The sequence below is a fragment of the Bombus bifarius genome, unplaced genomic scaffold, assembly GCF_011952205.1.
Source record: "Bombus bifarius isolate JDL3187 unplaced genomic scaffold, Bbif_JDL3187 scf7180000008208, whole genome shotgun sequence".
In the NCBI taxonomy this organism is placed as follows: Eukaryota; Metazoa; Arthropoda; class Insecta; order Hymenoptera; family Apidae; genus Bombus; species Bombus bifarius.
The window spans coordinates 1335739-1356728 of NW_022884511.1; the positions used below are offsets into that span (position 1 = coordinate 1335739).

General features: G+C 35.2%; 1 protein-coding gene and 1 non-coding gene across 6 annotated transcripts in view; one reads left to right on the top strand and one right to left on the bottom strand.

Moving 5' to 3' along the window:
* Positions 1-396: 396 nt before the first annotated feature.
* Positions 397-20990, bottom strand: part of LOC117210674 (protein phosphatase PHLPP-like protein) — a 49910-nt gene continuing 29316 nt past the window's right edge. For 3 of the 5 annotated variants that reach the window (XM_033453910.1, XM_033453909.1, XM_033453908.1), the window contains exons 3-15: positions 19125-19282; positions 18655-18801; positions 9297-9444; positions 7785-7910; positions 7529-7682; positions 7381-7441; positions 6916-7170; positions 6640-6849; positions 6385-6547; positions 6014-6297; positions 4893-5732; positions 4450-4690; positions 397-2594 (exon numbers count right to left, since the gene is read on the bottom strand). In XM_033453910.1, the coding sequence (XP_033309801.1) occupies positions 2136-2594; positions 4450-4690; positions 4893-5732; positions 6014-6297; positions 6385-6547; positions 6640-6849; positions 6916-7170; positions 7381-7441; positions 7529-7682; positions 7785-7910; positions 9297-9444; positions 18655-18801; positions 19125-19282 (3246 nt within the window). In that variant the 3' untranslated portion in view covers positions 397-2135. Of the gene's footprint in view, positions 2595-4449; positions 4691-4892; positions 5733-6013; positions 6298-6384; positions 6548-6639; positions 6850-6915; positions 7171-7380; positions 7442-7528; positions 7683-7784; positions 7911-9296; positions 9445-18654; positions 18802-19124; positions 19283-19679; positions 19897-20990 lie in introns of those variants that run through there. The other 2 variants (XM_033453913.1, XM_033453912.1) reach the window with 2 other exon arrangements.
* On the top strand, positions 8362-8482 carry LOC117210716. The gene has a single exon (XR_004488144.1). It is a non-coding gene; the product is annotated as a U5 spliceosomal RNA (small nuclear RNA).

The following is a 20990-nucleotide window of genomic DNA, read 5'->3' on the forward strand; positions in this document are numbered from 1 at the left end:
ATCATTTTTAGAACAGAACATTTTTTTACCAGGTTTTCACCCTTCAATCATTCACCCACTTAACTTACATCTTACTCACCAGCTTAACTATCTTTCCTACAAAGTTGTTGGAAATATATACTATCTTAGCACTGTTAGTCAAGCATTATACTCATTAAACTACCCCGATTATCCTAATCGAAATAGGGGATGGATCAGTTCGTGGCGTCGATTGTCTAATCGTAACGGGAATTTACGACTCCCGTTGACGTGTCGCGTCTCTCCGCGAACGGTCGAAAAAACACTTCTAGCTATAAATGTATAGTTTCATATTTCAATCATTTTTCAAAAACAATAATTAATTGTTAAAGATGTGAAAATTTAATTAGGAGAGGTGCATTATCAAGAATAATAAAATGCGGTTTTAATGATTTATCTGTAGTTTGCAGTATTACACGCAATTTTTACAAATTAAAGTGATTGAACATTAAGTTATAACGGTATTCGATAGTAATATGCATATTCATAAAAAACAGTAGAAGTTAATTCATTGTCTACACATTCAAAGAACCTTTATCCGGGTTTTTGTACTTAATCAAAGTCTCATGCTTATCTTAATAGAAGTCAGCTGTATTTACCTTGAATATCTGAAGTTTATCCAGACGACGAACAAGGTAAGAAAGTTTCTATACTTGTAATACTTCTCTGATGTGGTAATGAGACTTTATTGCGATAGAGAAATAGAGAGTTTAATGCTGGTCGACAAATAAGATAATGCCTTATCAACGCCACCATTAAAAAACATTAGCTGACGAGAAAACAGAGATAACGGGATGATGTCTGGGGGTACCGAGATTGTTAATTTATCATTATAAGTTGATGAAAAAATATATAAGCCAACTAAGCAATGTACTTGTTCCGGGTCAATGGATCTTGATTATATAAGTTTAAATTTTGTGATTATATTTTCATGTTAATTAGATTATTTTGATATATTATAACAAATTTGTTGTTCTTGGCGTTTGATCGTTTATTTGATAGCCTCAGGTACAGTAATCGCTACATTTTTCATTTGTATAAAAATATTCTTGACCATAATCATTATAGGAATCTGATTAACTTACACAAATCGAAGTTGCACTTAAAAAATCAAGTTATACAATTTCTCACATTTAATATAATATGGATTTATAGAGATAAGTAATGTTTAATCACAGAATCGCCCGTCTAGGATGAGAATGGAAAAATGGAATATTCAAAAGAGCGATTTTTCAAACTCGTTCTAATACGTAACCGTATACTTTGTACAAACAGTGTGAGATCGCGCTATTTGTTGCTTAGATAGAGTTATATACATACATATGTATCCCATGTAAATACTTAGCTTGCAGTTTGTCTTTAGGATAGCTTATCTTAATGCATTTTGCACAATTTGTGATATTTCATATTTTATATTCATTCACGTTTGTTACAAACGTGTTTGTTGAAACAAATGTGCACGCAACCACCGTTTTTTATATTTATGTAATGTTTAGAAAAATACATTATAATTCATAAACATATATTTGGCAACAAGACTGTACAAATATGAATGCCTTTTATTTTTCTGCTTGACAGTCATACATATCGCATGTCGTATACCGTATAAATGGAAGTTTCGATATGCATTTTTAGCGATAATTCGTTCAATTCTTGAATATAAATAACTCTACTGATCGCTTGAATCGCTCACGCAGTGAGTCGGTATATCAACAAACATGATAAAAAAGTTTGAGTTATAATTTATCTTGTGAAATAAATTCAGATTAAAATGTACAACAACGGAACCAATAAGTTCTGTATCCAAAATTCATGTACACAAGATAAGGAAAAAATAAAATAAGCCTGTAATTTTTAACGAAAAATCTCTTCGTCTAGTAGTTTCCACATTGTTACGATCAGCTAAAGCTTAATAGCTCTTGCATAAATCACCGTCTGGTATTATCAATTCGTCGCATTTCATTGTCGCTTTTCATTTTTCGTATTTCTGCTTAAGAGATAAGTCTATCTTCTAATGCCATATATCCGCCATAAATAACGATAACACGTGTACGTATATACCTTTCAACATCACGATATAATTTCACAATTGCAACAACATTGTGCTCAACTCGCTATCACAATTCGGTCGTAGCCACTCCCCAATATTGTTGCATCCTCGATGCGTCCTGTTCCAGCGAATCTAATCCGTTTCTTTCCTGAATGACGGCGAAATCGTATTCGAGATTATACGGCATCAACCTCTGCAGGCTGCCAAAGTAAGCCGCGTTAGGACCTCCGTTTAGTAATCTTCTTCCGCTACCAAATCGAACGACGGGCGGCCTCGGTAGGGAAGGATTAAAGGACCTGGCACTTCCAAATCTCTTTGATAGAAAAGGCAAATTACCGGCTAATTGAGGCGTGGATCTCGATTGACCTCGTCGTAGGGGAGTCCTTGATAGGGTGTCTAATTCCTTGTCGAACAAGAGTTGAGTATTCTGTTCCAACATATATTCCCAGCAACGGAACTGCTCCTCGCTTAGCGCACCGGATCTCTCGGATACCGTGTCCTCTTGAGCCGTTAAACAGGTGGATACCTTCAAGTTTTATGTAATATTTTATTATATATATATGTCGGAGATAAGAGGACACCAGAGCCTTCCCTTTGGAACTTTGGGGAAATCCGTAAAATTGTAACTAAAGTCTATAGTCGTAATTAAACAATTGCCGTCATTCTACCCAATTGTATTTATTTGAGATTTGTGACAATGAGCTTGGGCTCAAGGCCCAATGTAGTCGCCGAACGTAGCCGCGGTCAACGGGACGAACGCTCAGTCTAACAAAAGTATGGAGTAATAATATAGCCCTCATTAAAAGAAATACCCGTAGAGGTACTCGACAGTAAACATTCCAACGGTTCCTTCAGGCAAAATGATTACCAGATGTCGATGCACCTGCACAGCACAAGTTCAGCTAGTCTGAGGACCCGCCAGAAATCTTAGGGTTTTGTTAAAAAGGTTCTTCAAACGGACAAGCAGTCTTTGTCCCAACTATGGGAAGATCGGAGAAATCTATTTTTCTCACGAACAACGTTTCCGCTAGCAACTTTCCCTCAAGGGCGGCTAGCATCCTTTTCTAGCCACCAACATGGAAATTGACTAATTAACTGCAACGTCAATTTCCCTCACTTTCTGAACGAAGGCTATCCTCGACGAATCCGATGATCTCGTGTCCTTAGACACACTCCATCATAGTTTTCCTCTGCAGCATCATCGCGACGGAAAGTCATTCTCTCGCGAGGTCATATTAGCGAGTTACTTAGCGTCTTTACGCTCGGTGAATATTCCACGTTTTAACAAAGAGTTAGTTTAGTAATACTTTCACCGTAGCCAAGCAAGTCAAGTACGACTTGGGCTTTGGAAGAAAGCGCATTCTGTTACCCCGTTGACCGCGGTTACGTTCGGCGACTAGTTGTCGCGTTGATCTCAAGCTCATTTTTTTTAATTTTTATTTATTTATTTATTTACATTTTACAATTTGTCCAGTAGGACATTTGGTAAAATATTATAGCTTAGTGGTATAATAATATAACATGTGGATGGCTACCCCCAGTGGGATACCATCTTCGAATTTGATTGATTTATTTCCTTAGTGTGGTGAGTGTTTGTATGTTAGATTATGTCCTTTGTGAGATCTGTTGGGTGTTCCTTTTTAGTCTTCTTTTTATGTTTGTTGCGCCGACCGTTTCCGCTGCCAGCCGGTTCGGGTGCGTTGCTATTCTTTCTCTGTACCTTCTTGCATTTCTGTTAATCTCCTCCTTGACCGTTGGTATTTCCAGGTCTTTCCGAATGTCCTCGTTTCTAACGTACCATGGCGCGTTTGCTATTGTTCTGAGTATTTTAGATTGCATTGCCTCTATTTTGGTTATATGGCTCATTGATCATTGCCAAGCTCATTGTCATAAATCTCAAATAAATACAATTGGATAGAATGACGGCAATTGTTTAATTACGGCTATAGACTGTAATTACAATTTTACGGATTTTCCCGAAGTTCCAAAGGGAAGGCTCCGGCGTCCTTTTATCTCCGACATATATACAAGGTGGTTGGTAACTGGTGGTACAAGCGAAAAGGAGGTGATTCTACGCGAAAAAAGAAGTCAAAAATATAGGATAAAAATCCTTTAAAAAAATTTTTTTTTTCATTTTTTCATCGAGACAATGATCTACAGTGAGATCCGTTATAACGAGACGTGATAAAGTGCACGCGTACCGAGCGAAAATTCAAAGCCGATTTTCTCGAAAACAAAGCCTCAAACGAAAAATTTTTATTCTATATTTTCGACTTTTTTTTCGCGTAGAATCACCTCCTTTCCGCTTGTATCACCAGTTATCAACCACCCTGTATACATAATCAGTCACACTATGAAAAGAAATAAAAATATTTACTTACCTTTCTCGTGCCATTTTCTTTCACCACAACGCTTTGCCGAGCTTTGTTCGTGGCTCTGGAAGCGGCACTTCCAGACCAGACTCTACCAGTAGGATGCCTTGATTTGAAAGTACTATCACTAGCTTGATCAGACTGACCACTCGGTGAACTTCTGTCATCTTTATACGACGGACTTTCGTTTTCCTGCGTCGATCGGCGGTTCTTAAAATATCTACCAGATCCATTGTGAGCTTTGTTTGACCTACACATTATAAAATCGTTCAATCTTTCCACTTACGTCTACATATGTATATTTTCTGCTAGAAAAGTGTCCTAATGCAACTGCACTGCAGTTACTATCTGTATAGGTCATCTTTTCAGTAATCTTCTCTAATTCCTCTTCGCCTACTTCCGCGAAACATTTTCTAGAATTGCTATTACGTAATTTCGTACGAGCTTCTCACCTATTCACTATGCTTTTCAACACGCCGTTTAAATAATAGCCTTCGTTCGCGTGACAGCAGCATGGTCCCGGTGGCTTATGAGCAGCCAGTGGCACGCAACAAGGACAAGGACACCCTGCCTCCGTTTGACCTCTGTTCTTTCCAACCGCGTGTCTCAGCTCTCTCATCAATTGATCTAGATCACCCTGATTAGGTCCTGTAAGTCGCACCACTACGATACTCAAATTGTCTTCTGCACCATAAGCCTGTGCCAGATCTTGAAGCCTTTTAGCGGCCAAAACAGGACTGGCTTCCGCCCTGGCTTCTCGAACGGCTTCCTGAACGCTCAGCACCTCCCACAATCTTCTATTGCCGATTATCACAAATTCGTCGTCATCTTCTATATCTACCTCTTCAAACGTGGGATCAGGAACCACCAGAGGAAACATTGCCGCGTTGCCTAACTGATTTTTCACAGGAACTTTCTTGGGAGGTGCCAAAGTCAAAGGGCCAGCAGCTCTACAGAGAACCGCTTTTGCATCTCCTGAAGTTGCTACCTTCAATGAATATTTCGTCGATGTTTTTGGGTACGCTTGTTGCGATTGAATTCTGACAATGTGCACCAGAGTCGCGTCAATTCCATATTTCTGACCCTTTTCCTTCAACTCTCTATGGGCAGACAGTAACGTGTATTTTAAGTATTCTTTCGATGTTTCTCGTACGGTCCTCTCCTCCAGTAAAAGACGCGGGATCATTTCCTGGAGTGCGCTTGGCGCTTCCTGGTTCGAACCGCCGTCGAATATACCGAATAGGCCCTCCACGTTGCAAAAGGATGGCATTCGAACTTGCGATACGTATAATCTGTGCATACAAATCACGCGATTATGCTTTTGAGAGTATCAATTTAACTTTAGATCTGAAACTTGGAGAATTTTTGTTTCCATTATTTCAGTATATGAGAGTGTAATGCAACGATTTCATTATATTATTATTGGGAAATAAAATAGTCGTAATAGTCGTTTCTATATAAAAGGAAAAGAGGGCCAACCAATTCAACAGATAATTTAGATTAGCTAATATTCAATTAACTGAGAATAATCGTCACTCCAATACCCAATGAAGTTTGAAGAAATAAATATCACCTTTCTCTAGATCCTGCTGTTTCTGAGAAACCTAATCTCCAAGGTTGTTCGGATCCTCTTTCTGCTGAAACCATTTCCTGTTGATGAGGATGAGAAGGTAGACTCGGTCTATTTTGTCCAGATACATCAACCAAGGATATTGGTCGTTGAGATCTATATACTTGGAATTGTCTGGGGTCGACGTGGAGTCTCGAATTGCAGGATATGTCAAGAAATTGAAGCTGTGGTGGCACTAAAGTAGCCATGTTCACCCTGTCCAGTTGATTATGAGCTAAATCTAATACCTGCCATTTAATTAATACCATTTAATTAATGTAAAACGTTTCTAATATTTCATTCTAACAATAAGAGGTTTATATTATCGGAATTACCTTTAACGATGTTGTTTTATTAAATGTCGGACAAGTTAGGAGCCGATTGGAGTGGACACGTAACACGCGTAAATGCCGTAAATTGGCCGCATTGTCTGGCAAATATTGAAGACGATTTCCAGATAATACTAGTTCTTCTAAATCAGTCCAAGAGACTATACAGCTGTAAATAGATATATTTTTAATCCTCGATTCTAATATCAAATTGAAATAAAACATTAAATATTGTAAAAAATGAAAGCTTGTAATATATACCTTTCTGGAAGCGTGTCCAAAGTGTTGTACGCTATATGAAGAACCCTTAAAGAAGTCAATTTCGCAAGAGTGTCCAAAGCCGTGTCTGTTAAACAATTTGCAGTCAGATATAGTTTCTCCAAGTTGTGATTAGTATGACGGCTTTTGTTTCCTTCTCCCAAGTGTGGAAGTTCTGACAGTCGATTATTGGACAGATTTAGTACCTTCATCCTATATAAAAAGATTATTATATTATTCGTATCTATATTCGTTGAGCAAATAAGACTATGCGTGTACTTTTCGGTGTTGATGAAGAAACTCGTTGGTAATGCAGTTAGTGCATTGTCTTGCAGAGTCAAGTGAACGATGTTCAATGGTTTCCTTGGTGGTGGAAGGGCTTGTAGTCTATTGTGAGGTAAGTGAAGGACTTCCAATCTTGACGGCTGCGTTAGCAATCTGTCTGGGAGAGCTGTTAAAGCGTTGTGAGACGCAAAAAGAGCGCGCAATAAGGGTAGATCTGGTATCCATTCCGGAAGTGCATCTAAATTGTTGCTAAGATAAAATACTAGAATGTATTTTTGTAACATCGTTATACAGAATACTTTATGTAATTATAACTATGTATATTTAAATATATTTATTCTGATTATAATAATTTTAACCCAATAGGTATAACGATATATTGTACAATTTTATTAAAAGTAAAATTTTATATTTTCAAAGATAGTATTTTATTATTATTCTTATTTCATTTCTACTTACTAGGAAACGTCTAGATGTTCAAGATTCACAGGTACGGGCTCGATAGTTAGCTTTTTTAATTCTGCAGGATAACAAATGATTTCCTCAAATAAAAATTACTTTCTGCGTTCATAATCCGTATGTGATAAAAGAATAAAAAAGGTCTTACTATTGTTTCCAGCAATAAGAGAAACGATATTTCTTCCGCAGACCGTCAATTCTGTTAAAATATTTCGCGCGCAACGAACGCTCCTCAATTCTTGAAGAGCACTGATGTCCAATTTTTCAATGCTATTTTCACTGACGTCTAGATGCGTTAAATTCTTGATTAAAAAGGAAATAGAAATGGTAACGCTCATTAATCATTATGGCTAAGACTTTTACGTATATCGTAATTACATATTTATCAATATGAGGATACCTACTCCGTAATTTCCAAGTATAATGTTTCCTTTGAGTTGATTATTTCGTAGATTGACTTTATACAAATTATTCTGATTATGCTTTTCATCCTTGCAATCTTTGCTATGGTCTGCCTTCGATAAAACGTCCTAAAAATATTCAATAAAAATTTTATGTAATTTGATTAAATATTTTTATATTTTTAAATAATTAAATTTTTTGTTTAAGTACACAATTTATTTTATCACAACATAAATATTTATATTAAAAATGCTAGTTACAGGTACTAAATGTGAAAATAATAAAGAGTATTAAATATTAAAGGAAGCGATAAATATTGTGTTTAAATAAAATATAAACTACATACTTATAATTCATAAAATGTTTTTCAAATTTTGTACGTATATTGCACTTTAATGTAATCATATAATATAGAATAGCACTAGTATGGGGTGACACGTTGTGCATGATTTATGATCAATGATCCTGAATATGCACTGGTACCTTAGTTGGCCGCCAGGTGGCTACCTAATCGATCGAGTTTCTCAAAGGTAAAATGTGTTGAGATATGCACATAAAGGTAATTGAAATCATGTTTCATCATTCTGGTTTCCCTTCAATGACGTATAAATCTTTCGCCTTTTACTAAAGATTTCCGTGGAGGGGAACGATTGATGAAGTCTATAGATAGAATTTTTGTACGACCTGGCGTAAGCTAGGTCATAATTGTAATTAAAACATAATCACTTCTTAGCTTTCCTACATATATATGTAGCACATATATGTCCTACATATATAGGATAGCAAATACTGAAGCCAGAGAGAACTGGTATTATTAAAGAAGAGAGTTTAATTGATAACTTAATCGTAGAATACATTTTCGCGAAGCATTGTGGACAATTATAGTACTTTTCTTATTTTGCTTGCATCAGGAAAACTTGTCATTACTCATCGCGTGAGTTTGAGAATTCTTTAAAAAGTAAGATTTTTCTCACAGAGTACATACTACTACTCATAGAGATAATATATACACTACCTATTAAAATCAATCGACAACAATTTTTGTTACAGATATTTGTGCGAATATATTAGAGGTCTTTAGGACATTTAGGTCACAATGTTAATTGTCGATGAACGAAGTCAAAATCTTAGATTTTTATAAAATATAAAAAAATTATCCATACAAATTATTTCACGAAATGAATAATTCTATGAGAATACGTGACTTTAAAATCATTCTTAAGTTTCTCTATGAACTTTGCAAATCATTCAATAGTTTTTGTTTAATGAAATATAAAACTTCTTCAGTAATTCAAGAATCCTACCGATTAGATTTCTAGAGCACATCTTTAGCACATCTTTCTTTCCTCTGTAATTAATAAATTGGAATAATTGCAGGATTCATTAGCCTGGAATTACATCTATTGCAAGAAATGTTGCCTCATCGTTCCGCGGCTGTTCAGAGTAACGGTGTCTTCGCGCGAATTTTAAATTACAAAATCCTTTAATAATTTCGTAAAATGTATTCGACATACCGTTAGCGCGAGAGCTCGCATGTTGAAAAAAGACGGCAAACTGCTGAGGCAATTTCCAGCCAAGGAAATGTTTCTCAAGTTCTTCAGCTCCACGAGCTCGTGCGGTAGCTCTCTGATCCCATTACGATCCAAAATTAACTCTTTCAGGCTGCGGAAAATTATTTGCAAAGATTACTTCGATTATCATATCAACAGAATTGGATAAAATTTACAGAAGGAATATTTCAAATATTGGCGTATTATATTAAAAAAATAATTGCCTCTTATGTTTGCACTTTGTAATATTTAAATCCACGAATTATTACTGTTTAAATACGTTGATGCTGAAACCGTTTCTAAATCACGAAATGTTAAACCAAAATTTTATTTTTATCACCATAATCAGAACAATCGATTAATAGAGATCAATATTTCTTTTTCATTGACACATTGAGTGGCATTTCCGGTTTCCAGTTTTATTGGACTAAATCGAGATAAATTAACACTGCAGCGATTCGATGTCAATGCACGTTGCACCCTCGCTGTACGGACAAACGAATCGGTGAACCTAAACGAACGGGCCGCCCACAGGATGTGCACTTGAGTAGAAAGTTTCAAATTATGGTGAAAACCTTCCTGGCAGTAAGCATCTGTGTCATCGGATAGACTTTCAGTTTTTAAAGTAAAATCGAAATCGTTGCCGTGTTAACCGATACAGTCGAAACTATAAATCGGATGTAATTAGTTAATTAATTTACAAAATTAATTGGCGCTACGCGTCGAAAGTTGCGCCGTATATTGTAAGTGAACGTAGTACGAAAATATATTTAGAAAAGAATATTTTCCACTTTCGCTCTCTTTGTTTTTTCGGAGAATAATATTAGTATTAATAAATAGTATTAGTAAATTAATTATTAGTTTGAAAAAATGTTCTGTAAAGAAAGTGGAAAAAGTTGATTGCTTTCAGAAATATCTATTTTCTTTTTTTAACTATTATGTATGTTGTTCCTTTCTTGATAACTTTTTGAGATTGAGGAACAGAAAAGAATATGGGAAAATTTAATTTATAGTTTTATTTGGATTTTAATCGCAATTTTGCTTTATCCCTTTATTCTATCAAGTCACCATATTAAATCCTCTTTATATCCTCTTATCCACTCCTCGAGCACGCACTTATTTCTAGAGTACGCGACCACTTCTCACCTGCTTTGTCATTTCATATATTTCGCCTGATGCTTAAGAAGAGTGGACGTCCCTAAAATTCTAGAGTATCCTTTCAAACATTCTATAATGGATAGCTGAAACATTATATTCTTCTAGAAATTTCTTTTACGTTTTCTGATTCTTCATTATGTATTATCGTGTCTTCTCGACCTTTTAGAATGAGGTCCATTTACTTTCATGAAGAATTTCCTCAAAGCAACGAATCAATATGTTTGTTGAGTACTCACGAATTGCGCAATAATATACGATTTAATCTGCTGCAACTCTGAAATTAAATTCTTCAGTGTCACTGATATTTCATTTATTTAATGTTCTCTTGAAGCATTTAAAGGGCCACTATTATATGCAAATCTAGCAAATTGCATTCAACATGCTGTGTACTTTAGCAGTATTTCAGGACATAAAATCCATGCAATTTTTGTCAAAGCTCATTAAACACTATTAGCTTATTCAATTACATGTACTGTTAGACATAGTTCGACTAATTGTAGGTATGCAGTAAGTTGTACATTTAGATTTGACCCATTCCGTACCATTTCCTCTAGATTAATGCTAAAGCAGTTTAATCCTCTGCTGCTTTTCTGAACATTCCTATGATTCATACTTCATTGATCATACTTAGAGATCATGAACTCATGATACTCTTTTCACTTGTTTTACGATGTTCTACAATTTCCTCAATATAATGCAACTGCTCTCAAAGAGTATCTCAAAGCATATTCCAAGCAATCTTCTAATAGAATTCTTCAAATCCTTTAAGATTTTTCTTAAAAATGTATATTGTGGAGATCTTGGAAATTGGAGATTTCAAAGTGTCCAATATCACCAGAATCATCCAAAATCATTCGCAATTAACTATTATAATACCCTTTTGCTTGTTTCAAAATACCATGTAGTGATATCTACTAATTTCTTCAAAATAATAACTGTTAGCCTGACAGAACCTTAAATATCTCGAACAATTCTTCAACGAAATTCTTTAACGGAGTTATAGCATGTAAGTTACTCAATATTCTCCTAATAAAACCACCGCACAGCACTTCCTCCAACGTAGTACCACTCTCTCGTAGAGTATTTGGAACATCCGTTGCAGCTTCACACTCGAACGCCCTTCTGCCAAATAGTTGAACAGTTTCTTCCACGCAGTCTCTGCAAATGTCACTCGGCAAGCTGTCAGTAGTTTAGGATACGATAGGTTTGCGAAGTTACAAGCTGGTGCACGCTCGCGCGAGTTCTTCGGGGTACTAAGAAGTCCGTGGCTAGTCGAAGCGTATCCAAGTTAGATCCTGTGTCGAGGAAGAAAGAGGGAGAAGACCAAGGATGGCTTGGCTGACCACTCTGACGTAACAGAAAGGAGATATTAGCTTTTGTTAGTGGTGTAAGCTGGTTTATGTTGATTCCTTGTATTCTAGCCTGACGGTACCAACAGCCAACGATTGGTCGATGGTTAACGGGGTTGCAAGGAAGTGTATACGTTGTCGGTCTGTTTACGTTATACAGAAGTTGGGAACTTCTTCGAGAACTTTGCTTTATCCACGATATAATGGTTTCGTTTTTGAATAAATTTCGAAGGGAAGATACAGATCGTACAGCTTTATTGAGAACATTAAGCTTTAATAACGTAGTCCTAAGCTGTGGATAAGATTAATTCTAGTAATAATATTTAAAACTGATTAATAACGAATTTCGTGTATTTCGCTAAAATTAGGGCCAGCTATAACCAATACGAAACAATCTGCTATTTAATTTATATAAAAAGATTAACACATTTATATAAAAAGATCAATCAAAATGTACGCTTTCTTACGAGTGACTGTGTATATGCAAATTATGATCGCTAACATTTTGACGAGAGATATTAAATTAAATAAATAAAGAAACTAAATCTTTATCTTTGCTTATACATGGACTCGAGTAACGAGGGATGTGCGCTCTTTCTGATCGCACCGTCTGATCGGGAAGTAATTGCACGGTTCCACTGTTTGGCTGGCTGCATTGTTCCACGAGTGTGGCTCGTTCAGGGAAAAGAAATTCAGTGATAAGGAGCTTTTAAATTGCGCTTCTCGCGAAGGGCTCTTGTTCTCTTCGAGTTGAGAAACTTCAAGCCGTTACGTAGATTCTTCTTTAAGATCTTCTCGTTGCTACGGCCTCCCAGAGACCGCGTTGAATATTTTAAACGGCTCTTCCCTTCGGGGAAGCGAGCAGGTTGTTGGTCCTTTCGGTCACTTCTTTTTCTTTTGTTTCGTTTTCTTCTTTTGCCTACTTTTCTGACGATACGTGTAATACGTAATTGTATGTTTCTTAAAGTCTTTCGCTTCTTCACCATCATGGCAGCACAAACATTTATTAGTGGCAATTTTTATGAAATAGATGATCGTCGGAAAGGAAACGATGATTAAGCGACTTTTTCTAGATAATATAGGTGGGTATAACAGTTAAGAAAAGAAACATCTTGAGGATATAAAGAAGGGAAATTTCTAATAATAAAATTTTTCTTCCAGTATAGAAAGCACCAATATCCATTTCACAAAAAGAAAATTAATTGCATCGTTGCTATCCTGCTACACAATGAAACAACTAAGAGAAGCTATTTTTTGAAGATTCAGTTATGCATGCAGTTTACAGGGGACTCGGGACTCTATTTAATATTTTAAATGATTCTTTTGTTTTAGTAAAAAAGGCTGAGAAAAAGCAGCTGGTCCTCTTTTTTATGATTGTATTTTCATATTTACTTAAATAGGCGAAATGTTTGTGTTGCTGTGTTCATCTAGGTGTTATATAGTTAAATAATATTTTTTAACTGTATAATGTAAACTGTATACTGTTATCGTATGAATAACGGGTTAATCTAATGGCAAGTAGCAAGAAAAAATATTGTCTAAGTTTTAGAAACCGTTAAACTCAAAATGAAAATCTCTCTTTATTTTTTTTCATGAAATATTTATATAATTTTAAAAATGCCTTATGATTTTCTTTTATAGAGTACAAAATGACAATTTTTTTTATAATTTACGATTACCATGGAATGAAGAACATAGCTGCACGCATTCATTTTACATAATGCCTCATGTACAGTTTAAAATGCGGATAAGGAACCTGCTCTTTCACTTATAAATAATGAAAGAGTTCATTCACATTCCGTAAAAAGTATGTAACGTAATAACCAATTTAATCCTTGAATATCTCTAAGAGCGTGTTGTTAACAAATTTGATTGTGCTAACTCTGATATTAGTTTGAAATTTAATTAAATTTAATCTTTCGTTGAAGTAGAACTATAAATTAATCTGTCAAATACCGTTCCAATTTCGGTTTGAATTTTGTATCAGATTGCTGCCATTTTCTATTGAGTTGTTGTAGTAACAAGCGATTAATAATTAGCGTTGTTAATTACGGTGAATGGAATGGTTCCTCGTGCTACTAACAAGAAATACCCAACACGGTTGGAAACTTTTTAAAATTCACCTGAGCATAGAATTTCCTGAACATTGAGTTGGATGTAGTGAATAGTTATTATTTTTTATACTTTGAAAATAATAGCACCAAATAGACTGTTATTGATTACAACGTAACATACTTCCTTAATAAAGAGTAGGAAAAAATAATTTACTATTAAAATAGCATTGCAACCATTTTTTAAATAACGTTGAATGTAATTTGAAGCAGACGTTTAAGCTTTCAACAAGTTCGATTGTTTTTAGAAAGATCGATTGATGTCGTTAATAAATTTATATATCATTTAAACGGAATAATTTGTTTAATATATTTGAACAATTGCATTATATCCTTACGTAGTATATGACTCATCCATACAATCTCGTTTACATAACTACATAAATAATTTCTCTATATTTCGCTCTCCTCTTCGTATCCTGCAGTAATTTAGCTAGAAATCATAGGATTACAAGAGGGAGGAAGTTAAAATGGCATAAATGCAAGGTCAGAAAGGGGAATCGCCATCGCAATCTTTAATTAATAGCACGTGTACAGTACGAATATAAAATTCGAGTTTCGCAACGTACAATTATTATCTATAATTTACATTTATATAATTTGCCCTAATGAAAAATTCGACAGCCGTGTCAAAGCTTTATTTACATTAATTAATTTACAGTTTGAAATGTTCAAATAAGATACATTAATTTTTCCTTCATTAATTTTCAATATTGCAGAATAATCTCCTCAAGGAGATTAAAACCGCATTAACAAAGAAAAAAAGGAAAAGGAAGAAGAAAATTTTCAATATTTTTGCGATTAACTCTCTCAATTCACCATCGCAATTACTTCCACATGCCACAAATTCGTCCTTCTCCCATATTCCATATCACATTTCAACTAATCCAGAGGCAAATACGGCCCTCCGTGGCCGCCAGCTGATTATTGGAAAGTTTCGTATTAATTCGCGGCACGGCTCTTCTTCCTTCGTTGTTTCTGCACCACTGCACACCGATGTACGACTTCTGGGCGTGTTGCCCAACTCCATCCCACCGGCCAAGTTGGCTTTAGCTTTTGCCATTCTCTCTCGTGCAAATGCATTCTTATACGTGTTTCATTTTTTCTCTTTCTCTCTATCACAGGTGAACGACGTGTGTGTTTGGTAGAAGGCACGGGGATATGTGTTAGTGGGCTCGTGCTCACACCGTAGTTCCTCTTTCTGGCGAACGTTTGGCATCCTTGTTTCCGGCCGGTGGAAAGCACTTTTCGAGAAACTTTACGTAATCTCCGACTTAATTACACAGGCCCCTCGCGATCGGCTAGTCGGATGAGACGCTTTGCGCGATTTATTAACCCACCTACGCGTCCCCAGCGTTTATCTTTGCTTGGCTCGAACAAGATTTGGCGCGAATTTTGCGTGTAAAGAACGGCACGTGGAATGATATTCGATTTAGCCGTGTGTAATTGCCAATCGATGAGCTGTTATGCCAGTGCATACTAAATATATTTACGATATTTATACTATCAACCGTAATGTGTCGTCAGAAATTGCTAAAAGTGATATCATATATAGTAAACAGTAAAATGTATTATTGCCTTTTCACGAGCAATTTACTTTCATAGTCTGCTAATTCCACAAATAAATAGTACGTGATTCTTCTGATTATTAATTCAACGTTAAATTATATATTTTAGACAGATGCAAGTACCGTTACTACAAATCGATTAAAGTGTAAATCTGGAGGCGGATAATTATACCGCTACCCTGAATTTCAATCTTGTAAAATTTAGCACACGAAAGGCGAGTAAGCGTAAACCTACGTACCATTTTACAGAATACAATACAACATTTCGCAAGTTTCAATCGTAGGTACGTTAATGTAATATTTTTGCTAAATCGTTTCACCTTGAACTATGTAAATATGGAATACGGAATTATACAAATTATTTCTCCACAAACAAAAATTTGATTCAGACTGTAAGGAATCACCGTGACCTTATCCATGTAAACGTAGCGATTTGCGATTTTACGTGTCTGTAATAGCCTTGCGTAACAAACTTAACTAGCAAAGTTTCAATTTCTAAATGCAACTTTCTGCTACACGCGACTTTCGTAACTAAACAACGTCGTGTAGAGAAGTTCGTGCATGTTACACGTGCAATTTAACGTGTGTTTTTGTCTCTTAGGAATTATACACGATATAAATTAATAGGACTGTCGAATAATTAGACTAGAATAACAAGAAGGATCGTATCTTTAGCTTATAATGCAAAATTATAGTTCTTCTTCTTGGAACTCAGTCTAGATTTTCTTTTCCCGACAAGTGTTTTTCTCTTCAACTTTCAACAAACACGAATACGTGAACGTGAAAATGTATTAAATTTTAATGCAGTACAATATATATAGTACAAGACCTAATACACTGCCCTGTGGAAGTCCAGCAACGATATTGTAAACATCTGAGATGGAGTTCTGATTTTTGACGAAGAATGATCAGTCCTCGAGGCATGATTTTACGAGATTATGCTAGAATGTTGGAAATTTTTGTTTGATTTTGTATAACAGGCCTTCGTACCATACTTTATTATCAAATGCTTTTTCAATGTCTAGAAAAAGCTGTCACATGCTTCTTTCTAAAACCGAATTAGTACGATGGAATTAAATTATCGAATGTTCTTACTGGACAAATTGTAAAGTTTCTCGAAATTGAAGAAAAAAAGAAGAATTAAAGTAGTAAAGTCATTACGTAGTAAAATAAAAAAAGAAAAAAGATTTCTTAAGAATTAATAAATTAAGGTCAATTAGATATTGTAATTAATAATAAGAAATGTAGTTCAATTCCTGTGGTCTTTGTTAGAGATTTCTATATTTCACTGGAACTAACGAGGTTTGAAGCGCAGATCGTGATATCGGTTTCTATTCGATTCCAGCTTTAATTATCCATGGGGTTAGGCAATTTATCTTAATTAGCACACCGTCGACTAGGTAAGGGCTTTCCGGATGCAAGGAAATCAACAAATATATATATATATACCTATACCTGACACGGCGATTCGTTCGATTAATTAACGAATAACTTTCTGTTATCATGGCGCGGAAGCAGCGTTGATTTATCGACAGATCTTTGGCACGATAAACTTCGATCGTCTCTGGAAATTGAACAACTCGCGTATATATCCAACGAATTATCGTATCTCACTATGAATTTCCAGAATGGATCACTATGAATTTACAGCTTCCATCGTTTAAATGTTCACGCTAATAATCGCGCATGCACATCACGTTATCTATTCCTGTTCGACGATAGAAAGATATTTAGAATTAAAACTGTTTAAATATTTTAAGACTTTGAAAATTAACATTTCTGTGTACCAACGAACACTTTCATTTATTCGAAAATAAAAAATTGTTCAATATAGTTTTGTCGAGGATAGAACAACTATCTGGCGTTGATTTATTTTTCCTTCTTTTTCTTCTTTTCGATGAAAACTGACGAAGATGAAGTTTTTAAACGAATCCAAACACTGCGGATATCGTCGTAAGCATCTTCTACTTAAGTCTTGAGATATGAAAAAGGTCATTAAAGCTATTAATGTCAAATTCTTGGTGTGATTTTCGCTGATTGCTATAAGATTAAATGATCTTTCATATCCCTGATAAAAAATGGAAGATTTTTCTTGAACTTAGAATTTACAATTCTCTTCTTTTTTGTAAGATATTCTTCGGGTAAAATTTTACGTTTGATAAGTGACTCTTCAATCACGGCTGATATGAAAAGGAGACGTCACAGACATCTTAAAATTACGATTCTTCTGTATGATTGAAAACATTTCTTTTCAGAAACGTTCTCTCCGTTGAATATCCTTCAATGCCCCAGCCATGCTATTCCACGTCAAATCGTGATTCGAGAAACCTCATATTTCTTAGTTTCTTTCACGCTGTTCAGCATTTATTGATAGATCTGATATATATCGGTTCCATGAGAAATCAATTTTACCAATTCCAACGATTTTTAGAATATTACACCGTAATCCCTTAAAACCGCGGAGATGTTCTGTACCACTTTTTATATAATTATCTACAAGTTTTAGTGGCATACTCTTCCAATTGCTTCTATCGTTAAATTAATAAGGGCGCGATCAAAATATTTACGACGATAGTAATATTAATTTATCGATTAATAGTAACTGACCTACCACAGATACGTAAGATGGAAGTTAAATTGCCAGGAAATGTTTAATTTGAAATTAACAGTGTTTCATAAGATAATAAAAAGTTTAATGCGAAAAGGTATACTAAATTACCTAGAAACGTTCAATTAAAAATTGATGATAACGATAATGTTTCATAGCATAACAAAATTTCCGTAATAAGTAGTTTACTTTGCTCCCTGCTCTATGAATAACGTACAAACTTCGCTAACAATTCACGAATATCGTTACGCTTTTATAACTAAGAATTATGTGAAATATAAGAAAATTATGCGCAAAAATTCGGTACTATCATTTTACTTCTGCCGTCGAATTATTCTTCATTTCTTCGTAATCCTGATAACCAGCCATTTCTTTCTAATCGTTCGATCGACTCTGAATAATTTTTTATTAACTATTCCGATATATGAAAAAATAATTGGTTAGCAAGGAAACATTGTGCAAGGGATCGCATATCTCTCGTAGCATGTTTCCTAAAGCGATAAATCTGGTAAAATTGACTCTACATACTTGATAAGCTGGCTTATGTCGGCCGGAATTTTCTCGATTTTGTTGTCTGAGAGATTGAGGTAGGTCAACCCCGTAAGCTCCAGTAATTCCCGTGGTATTCTCCTCAGCTCGTTGCACTCCAGATGGAGGATATGAAGTTTCGGGAACCTTCGTTATAAAAAGAAACTCATTCAACTTAACCCCTCTAGTGATATCAATAAACTATTCGTTTCATCGATTGTATTACTTTCCGAGTAACTTTATGATTAATGAATCGGACACTTGATATGAATGGAAATTTGTTAATAATAGCAGATTTATAAAACACGCTATTATATATTATGTATTCATTATTATTCATTCGATATTTATTATTCGTTATATATTACTTTACGATATAGTTGACAGAATGCAGGATAGGAAACAGCAATAATTGATTTCAACAGCAGCATTAGCAAAATTAGTTTCCGTACAGAATGTCTACGTCATACCTGTGTAGTAGTATCATATTGTTCTTCGTGTTCGTAAGTTGATTCTGGCTCAGTATTAGCTCTTCTATCGCTGGGAACGCTATAGCACTGTCGGGAATCCTTGACAGGCCCCCGTTACTGAGATCCAACTGTTTTGGACCCGTTGACAATTGTATAGCCTGCAATAACGCATGTGATATAGCGTGTTGTCAATGTTTCGTGAAGTTACGTATTCAAGTATACTTTACGAACTTGGAGAATTAATGTGACAAGTGGTTAGATTATATTATGGATTCGTATTACGGTAACAGTTCTTACAATTTTACGTCGCGTAGATCAATTAGTATGTAACGCTGAAAGAAAAGAGAAGACGCAAAGAGAGAACGCGGGCCTAATCGTGCAAGAAGAGTCATCGTGTTATATTTTTCTTACAACCGTATACAACTTTTGTAAGTGATAAAATATTTAGAACAATGTGTATATTTGATGGACAGAGTTGTACGTTTCAAAATTTGAACATCATACGGTGTACGTTTCTTTCCTATCATCTAGATACGAGCAAATAAGTTCCATTACCTCGGACTCGAGAGAGTCCGCGTCGATGGCGTCCCTGTCAAAGTCACGTTCCTCCATAATGGCGACCAAATCCCCGAGATACACCATTTTTCACGTATTCATCAATTTCTATGCTAATTAAGGATCATACACACGCGTCTCTATTATATCGGATCACTGGCGCCAGCGTATACTTCACATCGTGCAGTCACAGATTTCTAGCTTTCATCTTGCGAAGCGTTCGTCCCCGGAAAATCGCTCTACGTTCCTTTTAACGAAATGCGATTTGCATCAAAATTGTCCTACTTTACTAACTGATCACCGATTAGTAATTAGTTGTTATCCATTTTATTAATTAGCAATCTTCCATCAAATTTTCCAACATATATTTTCGTCCAGACTACATGAACGTCGAACAATCATAAATATACAAAAAAGAGTAATTAAATTCTATATGAAATTATCAGATTCAATATAAATATTTTAATACGCTAAGCGTTAAATATTCTTACGTCAATGGAATATTGGAATAATGTATCGTCTACACGAGACAATCTGCGTTGACGTCAAACGATAAAATTGGCGTTATAAATGTATCATAAAACTTGCTACGTCTAGTCTCATGGTCAATAATCGTGAAACTTAGAGAGTGAAAATTTTATGCCACGCTGTGTTTATAAGCTCTGGCTATAAGTTCGTCGCTAAAAGGAAATAGATAGTAGTAAAAAGTTTCACGTAATTGCAGAACAAACCGTCAGTAAGCATAAATTACGCGATCAATGACAAACGTAGTTCTCACAGTTCGCGACATACCAATACTTCTTATGAGAATGTGGTTTGCATTTGCGCGCAACTACGTTTCATGTGATTTCTTTGCCTTGATCTCTTTAAACGGAGTTGGCTATTAATATTCATATAAACACGCGCTAACGTTAAATTTATATACTAAAAAAAATTTAGGAAATAAATTCAATTATCATTATGTTACAGAATAGTTAGTGTTATCATTGCAGTAATACGTATAAAAGTTTCATGAAATCATTTAATATCCATGTAGCAAAATGGCTGGCACGCATCCTTGTAATTCTGTCATTACAAGAAAGTTTAAAGAAGTAAATTTACAACGACTGTTAAAAGCATCGTAATAAAGTTTTCGATAATTAAATGACGCGCAACGTTTCGTTAAGAGCTTGTTTGAACAACAGTTTTATAGAGCGTGGTGCTCGGCATTTAGTATTCGAATCAACGAAATCATGCATAAGACACGGCGAAATCGTTGCTGGAACACTATTATTGCACACTTGCTCGCGTGTTAATGAATCGTCCGTCGCG